General features: G+C 37.8%; 1 protein-coding gene across 4 annotated transcripts in view; it reads right to left on the reverse strand.

Annotated features, from left to right (window-relative positions):
* Positions 1–13,517, reverse strand: part of CCDC88A (coiled-coil domain containing 88A) — a 94,085-nt gene that overhangs the window by 58,055 nt on the left and 22,513 nt on the right. For all 4 annotated transcript variants that reach the window (XM_070734762.1, XM_070734761.1, XM_070734760.1 and 1 more), the window contains exons 7-8: positions 11,447–11,587; positions 11,120–11,289 (exon numbers count right to left, since the gene is read on the reverse strand). In XM_070734762.1, the coding sequence (XP_070590863.1) occupies positions 11,120–11,289; positions 11,447–11,587 (311 nt within the window). The remainder of the gene's footprint in view (positions 1–11,119; positions 11,290–11,446; positions 11,588–13,517) is intronic.

Here is a 13,517-nt window from a genome sequence, read left to right on the forward strand (position 1 = left end):
AGTTAGGATTTGTATGCTGCCCTTCTCCGAGTCTACGGAGAGGGGCGGTATACAAATCCAATCAATAATTACTGCATATTCCTAATTCTACAGTTCAGTACCAGAGAGGTCACATATTCTAAAATGATCACGACATACAAGATTTCAATTTTAATACATTAATATCAAAATAGAAAATATTTTATAATAATCATTCTTTATCAGTGAAGCATTAGAAGAATCTGCAATTGTATATTAGATAAGAGTAATATCTTGAAAAAAGCTGTTCATTTTCCCCAACCTCATCTCTTCTAAAGCTTTCCATTTTCCCTCAAAAAGTTTGAAGTGAATCAGCAAAGTTCTGACATGGGGGATAAGGGGAAATGAAACATATGTAAGTTTGTGCAAACTTCTTGGGCCTTTCATTTAAGGCTCCTTATAAGAAATTTGAGAAAGAGTGACTGGGAACAGTTGTTAGAGGGTTCAGAAAGTCCCTTTGTATTTTGTTTTGATGAAGAAAGAGGAGTTGAAATAGAACCGACCATCACTGTGGAAGATATCATATGGGCAATGAGCCAACTGCCAAATCACAAGACTATATAGGCTTGACACCATATATCATTTACAGTCATTTCTGTGCCAGAAAATTTGGGAAATCAACACATGGCCACAGGATTGGAAATCCTCAGTGTTTATTCTACTGCTGAAAAAGGGTGATTCTAAAGGTTTCCACTTATTGCAGAATTGCTCTCATCAGAAAGATTTAGTTTAAAATAGAACAAGATCTTGTATGAAACATCAAAAGGGAAAACAGCTTCCAAAAGCACTCACAGTCGTATTGCAATATCTGCACAATAGAAGATTTTCAGATCATAGAAGAAATCTTATGAATCAAAATATCATTTACATGTATTTCATCAATTACAAAATAGCCTTTGATTGTGTTGATCATGAGACGCCACAAAGAGCCCTACAGTACTTGAGGATACCAGCACATCTGGTCAAGTTGGTGCATTCACTATACTCAAATCAGGAAGCCACTGTGTGAATGCCATATGAAAACACTGAATGGTTTAAGATGAGAAAGTGATGTATCAAGGTTGCATTCTCTCCCTTTCTTATTCAACCTGTGTGCCAAAATGATCATGAGAAAGCTAGATCTTGAACAACCAAAAACTGGAACACAAGTTGAGGAAGAAACAAATGTTCAATATGCTCATGATACAACTCCCCTCTCAGAAACCAAAGAAGACCATCTGATCAAGAAAATCAAAGAAAGAAAGTGAGAATTTTAGTTCCTTTCTGACCATCAAGAAGACCAAGCTGAAGACCACTGTAAGTAATGGGAACATGAAAATAGAAACTAACAGTGAAAAGATAAAATGCATGGAAGAATTCACTTTCCTAGGATTGCAGATCGCTCAAAGCACTGAATACAATTCCAAAATAAAATGTCAAATTGCATGGGGTCATATAGCAATGATAAATGTAGATGAATATGGAAAATCAAGGACATATGCAACCAAATGTAGGTTAGTCTGCTCTACCCTGTTCCTTGTAACTAGCTATGGTTGCAAAAGTTGGACCTTAAAAAAGCAAGACAGAAAGAAAATCGACTCATTTGAGCTGTGGTGCTTTGCAAGGCTTCTGCATACTTCTTGGTAACTAACAAGCAAGTACTGAAATGAGAACGGTGACCAACAAGCAAGCACTGGAGTACATAATTCCAGACCTATCACTGAAAGACAAAATCTCAAAACTGAATCTCTTAATATCTATGGAGAAATTTCTTTGGCATCTCTTACTTTGGCCATGTCATGAGGATGAATTCACTAGAGAAAACGAATATGTTTGGAAGAGATAGTGGTAAGAGGAAACCAGTCCATCAGTCAAAAACAAAGTGGCTGAACACCATCAAAGCTGACACCAAACAGATCATAGAAAAATTCAAAGAAGTAGTGCAAGATGAAAAGATGTCTAGACCTGACCCACAGAATAACCAAGAGAGAGACCAAATTACTGAATGAATAACATCAGCAGCACTTTTTGTTATCATATTTTTCAGTATATAACTTATCATGGGAAGACAAACTGTCACTTCTGGAAGCCATTATTTCTGTTTACTTCAAATGCCACATATTTTAGCCTGGGAAATTGGGAGGGAGTTTTTTTGTTGGACAGTAGAAACTTAGTCATAACAAAGTTCTTTACTCAAGGACAAATGCCTGCACCTATATGGAGACTGTTTCCAGTTGAGTGTGAAAATTTGATGGGACCAGGTGATGGGCTTGTGGATGTGGGGCACAGCTGTAAACTTTCAACTGGGTGGGGAAAGCCTGGATGGGGAAACCTACAGATTTGGGTTTCCACAGATGTGCCAACATGACACCTCTAATAAATTGGAACTTTGAGAACTTCTGGCCTTGGAGATATATTTTGTTGAGGATGTTTCTTTGAACCCTGACACAAATATTATCCAAATACTTTTAGAGTAATCTGACATTACAGTGGTCAAGTGAAATCCAAAATCAAGCCAATTAACTTCCATTTATGAACTCTCATTTCTTTTTCATACATAAGACTAAGGTAGGTAGGTAGATACATAGCTGGAAAAGCAGTGGAAATAACCTATTTTTATTTCCAGTGTGAGTTCAATCTGTCAGCAAGCAGATTAAATAGGCATAGATTTTAATATTTATTGAATAGTACCTGAATACAACAAATCGATTATACTGGAAAACAGTTATTTCATATAAACCAAGACATGTGATTATTATCAAGTAATCCACTTCAATCCTCCCCACAAAATCATCTGACTGGGAATTTTTCTAGAAAGAATATAATAGGGCACAAACAGCAGTTTTGCATATGTGAATGTAGAGTGCGGAACAGATAATACAGTATATGGATAAGAATTTGTGTTATTTCTCTAAAACAGAAACCTATAGTAAAATCTTCAGGTTAAGAGAAACTCACTGTTTTCCCCAAGAGACTATTATTTTATTAGTCAGATTTTTCTTTCTTAGAAGCTTAAAACTGGGCAGTGGGTTTATTCTTCATTGTCATCCCCAAAGGAATCAGATTATTAAAACTGAATTCCAATAGGTTAATATGTGTTTGTTTTTCATCAAGTTAACTGAAATATATTCATAATCACAAATATGTTTATCTGCAAGATATCCTATTTAAATCAGAAATTATAGAAATGTTCAGTCAAAAATGTTTATTTCATTTTCAAATTACAAAAATGTAATTCCAAATATAAAATTATTCAACAATTTTATACGTATACTGTACATCTATTACACAGCATGTATTATATACACAATATCAAAGCTGGAATTAATGAACTTTTCAATGTAGGGCCTGTTTTAAATAATGACAGTTCTTATGTCAAACCACAGCTTCTCATAAATATTTACTCAACCACCATGTTTTGTATCCAATTTAAGTGCAATGTTATTTAAAATGTACAGAACTAAGGGGAATTACTTTAACATACCAGCACATTGGATGGTACTGACATTCATTAAAAGGTATTACCATTTTATTGACAAAAATGTTATTTGTCAATAAATGAAACATGTTGATAAAATGTAAAAATATTCTCAGAAATATATACAGTTCCAATGAGCTATTCAGTTAAATGTAATGGGATTGTTTTTAATTATACATTCTACACCAATGTTCACTCTTTAGGCTATTACATGTCAATCAAATTAATAACAGCAATTTGCATTAACTTCCCTAGTGCAGCTGTTGAAGAATATCTTGGCTAGGCTCATTTCAACAGACACCCAATATCTGACTCATCAAAACTGGTGTCTCTTTTTTGTATTTTTGTACTCATCATGACTAATTTTTTAAAACTTCATATTCTATTCAAATAAAAAAGTAATTAAACAGACATGATAACATACTTTGCCTGTTTTAGATGATCCAGTTAAAATTCTCCTGTAATAGTCTTTTGGTCTTTGTCTGTATGTGTGTATAGGGGGGTAAGAGATGGAGGTGCTGACTGTACATATAAATGTTCCCATTTCATTCAATTTCCCTTTTCCTCTCTCTCAAAACGATATTTGAAGTCCAGCCTATCATACTGCAGTTCAGTACAGCACAATGAAACATGACAAATAATATCCAACGTGAAATAATAACATGTACATAAGGAAGAGCTTTGCAATTTCAAGGGGCCTAGAAATGTTTCTCAGCCTCAAATTTTGATAGGAAATTACAACAGAAAAACCATATTACCATAAATTACTATGTCATTCTGTGTCCAGAACAAATATAGAAAATGTGACCTTAGTATTAGAGGACAAGCATACGTTAAGTATACTCACCCCTGCTGTATTATTCATTAGCAACTACCATAATGGCTTAATTAGCCATAAACTTACAGCATTTATCTATGCACAATTGCAACTAAGGATTAGAAGCAGGCCCTTCAGGCAGAGAACAGGTGGCAATCTTAAACTCATTTCATTGCTAGACTGAATTTAACAATGATTCTGAACCCTATGTTAAACTCCTATTTCACATCACTGTGTAATTAATTTGCCACAGATTTAGAAATCTCAATATACATTGCATTATCAAATCAAAGTTAGGACACAACTTTGATTATCATGAAACTTATAGTATTGGATTATATTTAAAAAGTTTTTGTACAAATAAATATTTGTGTGAATTGCAGACTCTTCAGGAATTTTACTGATATGGATAATAAGCACCATTTATAAGCACTGAGTAACCTTAGGCATTGGTACAAAGGGACACTCGCCCACTGTTAACGGCAAACATGTCTGTAGCACTTGGAGCTCATGGGAAAAGAAAACTGGAAATTATATAATTGTAGCACAGCTGTGGGTCAACTCAGATTAAAATTGATCGAAAGCATAAATACTTTCTTATCAAGTTATATACTATATATCTATTCTTGTTCCAAAATTATTTTTTTAAAGTACTATGTTTTGATAATATACAAATACAGTAACACCTCGTCTTACAAACTTAATTGGTTCCGGGACCACGTTCATAAGGTGAAAAGTTCATAAGACGAAACAATGTTTCCCATAGGAATCAATGGAAAAGCGAATAATGCGTGCAAGCCCAAAACTTACCCCTTTTGCCCATCACTGCCGGCATTTGGATCCTTGTTTGGGGGCGGGGGGGGGACGTGACATTCCCGGTGCTGCTGCTGCTGCTTCTCAAAGGGAAATCACCACCGCCACCACTATCCTCTTGTCCTGGCCAGAGTGATGGAATCTGCTGGGACGTGGCAGCCTCACCCTTTGGGAGGGCGGAGCTGGAGCAGAGGGGCGGCTGCGAAGGGGCTGGCTCTGTGAAAGCGCTCCCAGCGAAGGGGCTGTGAGAGGGTTTTCTCCAAGTGCGTTGGGAATGCCTGCCCCGCCCCTCTCGCAGCCCCTTCGCTGGGAACACTTTTGTCCAGGGCTGTCAGTGAAGGGGCTGCAGGAGAGGGGGGGGCAGGCATTCTGGAAGTGCTCAGAGAAAGCGCTCCCAGCGAAGCGGCTGCGAGAGCGCTTTCTTCGAGCGCTTTGGGAACGTCTTCCCCGCCGCTCCTGCAGCCCCTTCGCTGACAGCCCTGGACAAAAGCGCTCCCAGCGAAGGGGCTGAAAGAGGGGTGGGGCAGGCATTCCCGAAGCGCTCAGAGAAAGCGTTCCCAGTGAAGCGGCTGTGAAAGCGCTTTGGGAATGCCTGCCCCGCCTCTCCTGAAGCCCCTTCGCTGACAGCCATGGACGAAAGCGCTCCCAGCGAAGGGGCTGAGAGAGGGGCAGGGCAGGCATTCCAGAAGCGCTCAGAGAAAGCGCTCTCACAGTCGCTTCGCTGGGATTACAGGATTGTGAAAAGGAAAAAAAATCTATATAGAGTCATGCAGAAGACTGAGTAGGTATCCCCAACAAGGTCTGCAACATTTTCTGCTAGCTGGCATGCCTTTGTAAATAACTCCATTGGCAAAACACAATATTATTTTAACTACAACATGTAATATTAAACAGTACTCTCATTTTACTTATAAAGTTTTCTGAAATATTTTAATCTGAGCTTACTGATGAGAACCTATATAGGTTTTTTTGCCTATACCCACACCAGGAGTACCACCTAACGATCAGACAAACAGAAAGTACTGAATGTGCATAAATGTTCAGTTATAGGGAAATTACGGTATACCTATTTTTACTTTACATTTATAATACAAATGCTTTTAGAAGTAAAAAGGATTTACTTCTAAGATATTTTAACCTTGTGAGATTAAATGCATGCTTATGCAGCAGTAATGAAGAAGACATCCAACATCTCTAAAAGAGAGTGTACACATATGTATTTTACAACAAACACACACATACTTGGGTGGTAGGCCTCCTCTTGCTTATAGGCATTTGCTTAATCTAAAACAGTTACTAACTAGCATGGGAGCCCACACAAAGTGTATTAATTTAATTACATGTTCTGTTTTTTAACCATTTATGTACAATTTAGAATTATCCACTTCATTTTCCATATCAAATCTGACTATTTTGACTATCTTGGCATTCAATATGCTAATTTTCAAGTCAACATTCCAAACTGCTCCATATATTTATTATTCACTGCAAATCATCTGGGATAGTGTACACATATTCATATTCCCAATTAACACAGTGACATAGGCATATCAAAAGAGACATCATACATCCTTACTGTCATATGTATTTTTATCAAAAGACGTCTATTTCCATTATTTCATTTCTTATTCCCACATTTATACTTTATTCTACATAGTTGCTCTCTTAATCCCAGCATTATATTTTTGTATCTGTTATTTCTTAGCTATTATTATCTATATTTTTATATTCTTTATTTGCAAAGTACCTCAATAAAGAATAATATACCTTCTACCTATTTAGCACAGAAGATATGTTTTTAAAAAATCACAGAACTGTTTCATAAGCAGACAACATCTGCATTTTAACATTTTCCTAGTCACACCTTCAATACCCATAGTCTTACTATTTTTTAACATTCTCATAGTAATAAATGCTTTTCCTTTTCTTGGAAAGGAATTGCTTAATTACACTCCTTAACATAACAGTATCTTTCCCATACCCATATTAAAATAATCCTTCTGGCATTATATTTTTTCAGCCTCATTTCATCACTTTTATTCTTAATTTTATTCATTCCATAGAACATTTACATTTTAAGTCTTTTTTTAAAATGTTCAATTACAATTAAATATTCAGCTTTCAATTAAAATGAAAGATACTATATATTGAAAAATTATATATGGACAAATTGTTTACAAAGCATACATTTAATGCTGTTTTAATTTGCTAATGTTTAATAATAATCCCATGTTTTTATTTTTAAAAAGTTTAAGGCAATTAAATGTATTCTTGTCAATGACAGTTTATAGATAGCCCACAACTTATGTCCATCCTTAACATCTGTTCAAAGCTATGATGATTACATGTCTTAAGTTAACACTACCACCACAATCATGTGGTAGTCGTGTAACTTGGCATCTGACTAGTTCCAATGACCTATGTCAGTGATGGTGAACCTTTTTTTCCTCGGGTGCCGAAAGAGCATGTGCGCGTGCTATTTTTTAATTAATTTTTTAATTAATTAATTGATTGATTGATTGATTGATTGATTAATTAATTAATTAATTCGATTTTTATGCCACCCTTCTCCTTAGACTCAGGGCGGCTTACAACACATTAGCAATAGCACTTTTTAACAGAGCCAGCATATTGCCCCCACAATCCGGGTCAACCTTGAGCCGGTGATGAGATTTGAATCGCTGACCTACAGATCTACATTCAGCTTCACTGGCCTGCAGTACTGCACTCTACCTGCTGCGCCAACCCGGTTCTGTGTGCGAGTGTCCACACCCATAATTCAATTCCTGGGGAGGACGGAAACAACTTCTCCTATCACCACACCGGAGGCCCTCTGGAGGTCAAAAATGGCCTGTTTTGCAACTTCTGGTGGGCCAGTAGGCTTGTGTTTCGCCCTCCCCAGGCTCCATAAGCTTGCCTGAAGCCTGGGGAGGGTAAAAATGCCCTCACCCATCCTTCTGGAGGCTCTCCAGAAGCCAAAAATGCTCTCCCAGAGCCTCTGTGCGAACCAAAAATCAGCTGGCCAGCACACACATGCACGTTGGAGCTGAGCTAGAGCAATGGTTGGCATGCCAGCAGATATGGCTCCACGTGCCACCAATGTTCCCTCTAATTTTTTTTGGGTGTGGGTGGAAAAGTATAGTATCTGAGCAGCAGTCCCTTTGGGACTGGGTGGCCTAGAAGTCAAAATGAATGAATGTATGCCTGAGTGCCTGATTTTTTTTTCACAGATGTCACCCAAGACAACTTATTGCGTAATTATTTGGAGCTTGGTGCTGGTCCCTTCCCACTATATTATTCTGTTATTTTATATTTCAATTAATATCATTATCCTCTTATAAATCCAGATAGGCTGTCATGCCTATCCCTCCTTCTTATATATTCTTCTTAAAATAATTTTCCCTTCTTTTTTATTAAAAGAAATTAATAATAAAACAAAACCAAAATCTATTACTATTAAAACTAAAACAACCAGCAAAACCAAAAATACAACTATTAATAAATCCACACTTTAAAATCTTCATTTCTTAAATATTTATCATAGTATTATAGTAATCTAATTATACTATGAAAATCTATCTGAACACCAATGCATCAATTAATATATTTCCATATTTACTTTTCTATAATTTCATTCAATATTTCCAAGCTCAATTAATTTTCAGGCACTTAGCATTTACTATTATTAACTTTCATCAATCTTCTACATTTCCAAGTATATTTTAAATTCATAATGCAAACTCATAAAATCATACAGTACGTATCATAAACCCCTTATTTATCCTATGTATCTTCCATTAACTTTACCTATGTATTTCTATATAGTTCTAAAATTCTAATCCAATTTTACGAATTAATACATCCTAATATTAAACAACACCTAAATATATCTTTTACCAATATTCCATAGTCAATCCATATTTAATAATCAATCATCCCTCCTCAAATTTCTACCACTGTTCTCATTTCTGGGTACTTCTCCTGTCTCTCCCGCTTTTCTCTCTCATTTGTTTCTCTTTTCTCCCTCATCCTCCCTTTTTCTCTCATTCCTTCCTCCTCTCATTTCTCCTCTTTTTTTCCATCCCTATCTCCTCTCCTCCTTGTGTGTGTGTGTGTGTGTATGTGTGTGTGAATTCTTGAACCATTTCCAAAAACAGGTGGGGTCTGGGGGGTTTTCTGTTATTATTTGGGTGCTTTTTACCATATGCTTTAAATCAAGTCACTTCTTTCTCTCTCTTTTGTTCCTCTCTCTTTCCTCTCATTCTCTGCCTCAATCATTTTCTTCTCCCCTTTTTGCTCTCATTTCTCTCTCTCTCTCTTCCTTCCACTCCTTTTCTCTCTCTCTCTCTTGCTTTCTTTCTTTCTCTCTCTCTCCCCTCCCTTCCTCCTTCTTTCTCTCTCTCTCTCCCTCCTTCTCCCCTTAACTTATCAAGTTAAAATACAACCAAACAATCTGAAGTACAAAATGTGTCAATTTTAACAGTAACCGGTAGTAAATGAACCCGCGAGCGGCGCTTGAAGCAGTAGACTGTCTCCTTGCCATCCCAGATGGTGGCCGGCAGCAGGAACTTCTTCTGCAGGTGGTACTTGTCCATGGCACCCAGCGCCCGGCCCCACACCACCTCCACCTCCCAGTAGCACACCAGCAGGTAGAGGTCCTGCAGGAATGAGTGGTGGGCTCCCGCGAAGGGCGAGCTCTGCACCAGCTGGTACAGCTCGCCGAAGTCACCGCACTTGAAGCCCGACACCGCCAGCAGCAATGCCTACTCGGCCGGCAGCAAGCCCAGGAAGCAGCCCAGCCAGCCTGGGTTGCCCACCTGCAGCAGCGTCTCACACATGTATGAGACCAGCTTGGCCGAGCAGCACGGCAGGACGGTGGCCGGAGGAGGAGGAGAAGCTGCAGCCTCTGCCGCCGCTGCAGCCACTGCCGCGGGAGGAGCCACGCCGTGCTCCGAAGTTTGCAAGTTTCCACGCCTCCTCTGCAGCCAGGAGGCTCGGCGGGGAAGGAGGGCATGTTCGGGCGCGGGAGTCCAGCTCCCCTCGCCCGTCTCCAGCCCCCTCGCACCCCTGGTCTCCCACCGCTGCCCCCCACCCGCCCAATCCACTCCTCTCTCCAGCTTTCTTCTCCTCCGCCTCCCGCCTTGGAGCAGGGATTCTCCTTGGGCAGCCAGGCAAGGCTACGGAGCCCAGCCCGTTCGCCTCCATTTCATCCGCCTTAATTGGCGCAAGGGAGCTGGCCTCCATCAGCCCCCCCCAATCTTCTGCCTTCTTCTGAGGTCGCAGGGGAGGTGGGCGTGCGCAACGCCAGCCCCACACAGAGCCGGAGAAGCCAGGGGTTTCTCCCCTGCCGACAGCTTGGGAGGGCCAGATCAGCTGTTGGGTGGAGAGAAACGGCGCCAGCTCCGATGTGCCGTACTTGGAATTTGCCTGTGCCACAGTGCGCTGCGCAAGTTAGAAGGAACAGTGCATGCCACCTATGGCACCCGTGTCATAGGTTCGCCATCACTGATCTACGTATTTCAATGTGATTGCATTTTGCAACTTTTTTGCTGTTTTCCAACCAAAAACATCCATTGGATAAATTGAATTCTTATCATTGTAAAAGCAGTGGTAAAATCAAGCTGGAGTTATGACTGCAATGATTTATTTTATACTCAATTATGGTTGTAATTAGAGGACTACCTGTACCCAGTTCCTAATAACTTACATCTTATTTCAGGCTAAATTTTATATCATATCTATTACAAAAGTAGAAGGTGCAAAAAGCCCAGCATTCTAATTCTGTTTCTGCTGCAGCTTGATGGTTTTGTTAAAATCTTAGAATTTTTTTAGCTATTACAAAATACAGTAAAGGCATTGTAAACTCTAATAATATGATTCCTGCCAATCCAAGCTGGAGAAGACCTACTACTTGCTAGGTCTAAGGAACAAATGCTTTCTTGCAAGAGGGCTACTGCCCTTGGAGAATTCTGGTGTTTACCAGTTCTAATTATTATTCTTTATTATGTACTTACAGCTCTTGTCTAAGCCTTCTAATCTTTGCTTTGGCATCTGCTAATTCCACTGATAAATGTTGTCTGCTTTCAGTGCATTTCATTCCTGGAGATCCACAAGGTGATTGTGCTGCTGATGCATGAGGTAGAAAATGAAGAGAGTCTCGTTCTTCAGAAAGCTCTATGATAGTCTATGACATTAAAAAAATTAGTTAAGTATAGCTGCCGGGACATAACATATATGGAAGTAGAACCCTTCAGATTTTGAAAATTATTACTTAACTATTTTATTTCTTCATTCAATCAACAAAATCCTAAATAATAAAAAAAATTAAATGCTGTTAATACCTCAGAATGCTCATCTCGCTCATCTATAAGTCGTTTTAAATGCAATGCCATGTTTTTTAGGAGAGGTTCAATATAATCTTGTGCCAGAGCACTGTCATCCATCCATTGGAGATCAAACACATTTTCCTGATTATGGGTTACCTACGAAAATAAATAACAATTAGGTAAAACTATTGTAATTAGATTGCTAAATTTGGACTAATTAAATGTAACAAAATATGAAAAAAGATTGGAGTTTAAGCTTGTTTTAATGAACAAATTATGTGCATTTTAATCATTTTTTAGAAATATTCTGCAATTCATTTTTGAAGGTTATCATTTCTCTTATCTTTCTAAAATTGTATATTTTCCTTGCCTTTTCTCTAATTAGAAATTAACTCACATCTACTAATGATTTCTCTAATTTCTCTTCCAACTCACTTTGCGAGGGAAAAAGACCCTAATGCATTTGAAGTCATACCTTAATCCTGTGGAAATTAAAATGCAAACAACGAGCACTGAATAATTATTTTTAATAATTAATATTTTCAATTATTATATAATGCTCTATTTCTGTTTGGAATATACTTAATTTTAGTATACTGTACTACCTAAAATATTTTATTTTCATATTTCATTCATTCCTGGTATGGTATCTTCCCTATCTCTGCGCATAAACAAAAAGGACATATCCCAATAAGGAATAAATTATTCTTGTTTAATCTAATGAATACATACCTACCATCAACTAGAGAAGAAATAAAGTTTTGTCTTTGCAGTACGTTTTCTGATGTTCTATGCAGCCACAACTAGCACATACATCATTAATCTATTTGTTTATCCCGGCTTAATTGTTTTTTATAAATAGCTTAAAGTGGTGAATATATACTACTCAGAAAAATAAAGGGAACACTCAAATAACACATCCCAGATCTGAATGAATGAAATATTCCCATTGAATACTTTGTTCTGTACAGAGCTGAATGTGCACAACAGCATGTGAAATTGATTGCCAATCAATGTTGCTTCCTAAATGGACAGTCTGATTTCACAGAAGTTGGATTTACTTAAGAGTTATATTGTGTTGTTTAAGCGTTCCCTTTATTTTTTTGAGCAGTGTATTTTCATCCTTCCTCTTCCTATTTTCCACATCACAACAACTCTGTGAAGTTGTTTGGCTGAGAGAGGGGCTCAAAATCACCCAGTCAGCATACCTCAGGCAGGACTAGTCTCCTGGTTTCTAGCCTAGTGCCTTAACCACTAGATCAGTGCTTCTCAAATAGTGGGGCGGGCCCCCTTGGCGTGTACACAGAGCAATGCCAGGAGGGACGTGAAACCTGGGAACGTGCTTTTTTTCTTTTTTGCCGCAGGGAGTAGGGGTTTTATGCAAAGAGCACAGAGTAGGAGATATGAAAGCGCAGACAACAAACCCTTAAAAGACACTATGGAAAAATATTTCACAGGAATGAAAAGAGGAGAGAGGCGGAGATAAAGAGAATATCTATAAAATGTTCTACTCTCTAAAATGTTTTCAAATACATCACCAAAGTGCTGGAAGTGCCAAAAGAAAATTGGAACTTTTTACCATACATGGTGGACTTGCCCAAAGGCCAAAAAATATTGGACTAAATATTTAGAGCAAATAACAAATTTTTAGAGCAAATAACAAATTTACAAATTCCATTAAAACCAGAGTTATATATGCTCGGAATTATCAGGCAAAAAATAGCAAAGGAGGACAGATATCTAATAATACACATAACTGCTGCTAGAATCACATTTGTGCAAAACTGGAAACTAGGTAATATTCCATCAACCTTAAATATAATAAATAAAATCTATTACATTGCGGAAATGGATAAATTGACAATGGAAATTCGACAAAAAGACAATACAGAGTTCTACCAGACGTGGAAAATATGGTATAACTGGGTTGACCAAAAAAACTACTTAAAACTTTAAATAATCACATTACAGTCAAATATGCTATTTACTAGCAATCTTGTTACACTTTATTATTCCTTTACTATAAAATACTGGATATAAGTGTGAACTATACACAGCCAAGACTCATGTAAATATATGAATATAG

Source organism: Erythrolamprus reginae, chromosome 1 (genome assembly GCF_031021105.1).
Source record: "Erythrolamprus reginae isolate rEryReg1 chromosome 1, rEryReg1.hap1, whole genome shotgun sequence".
NCBI lineage: Eukaryota > Metazoa > Chordata > Lepidosauria > Squamata > Dipsadidae > Erythrolamprus > Erythrolamprus reginae.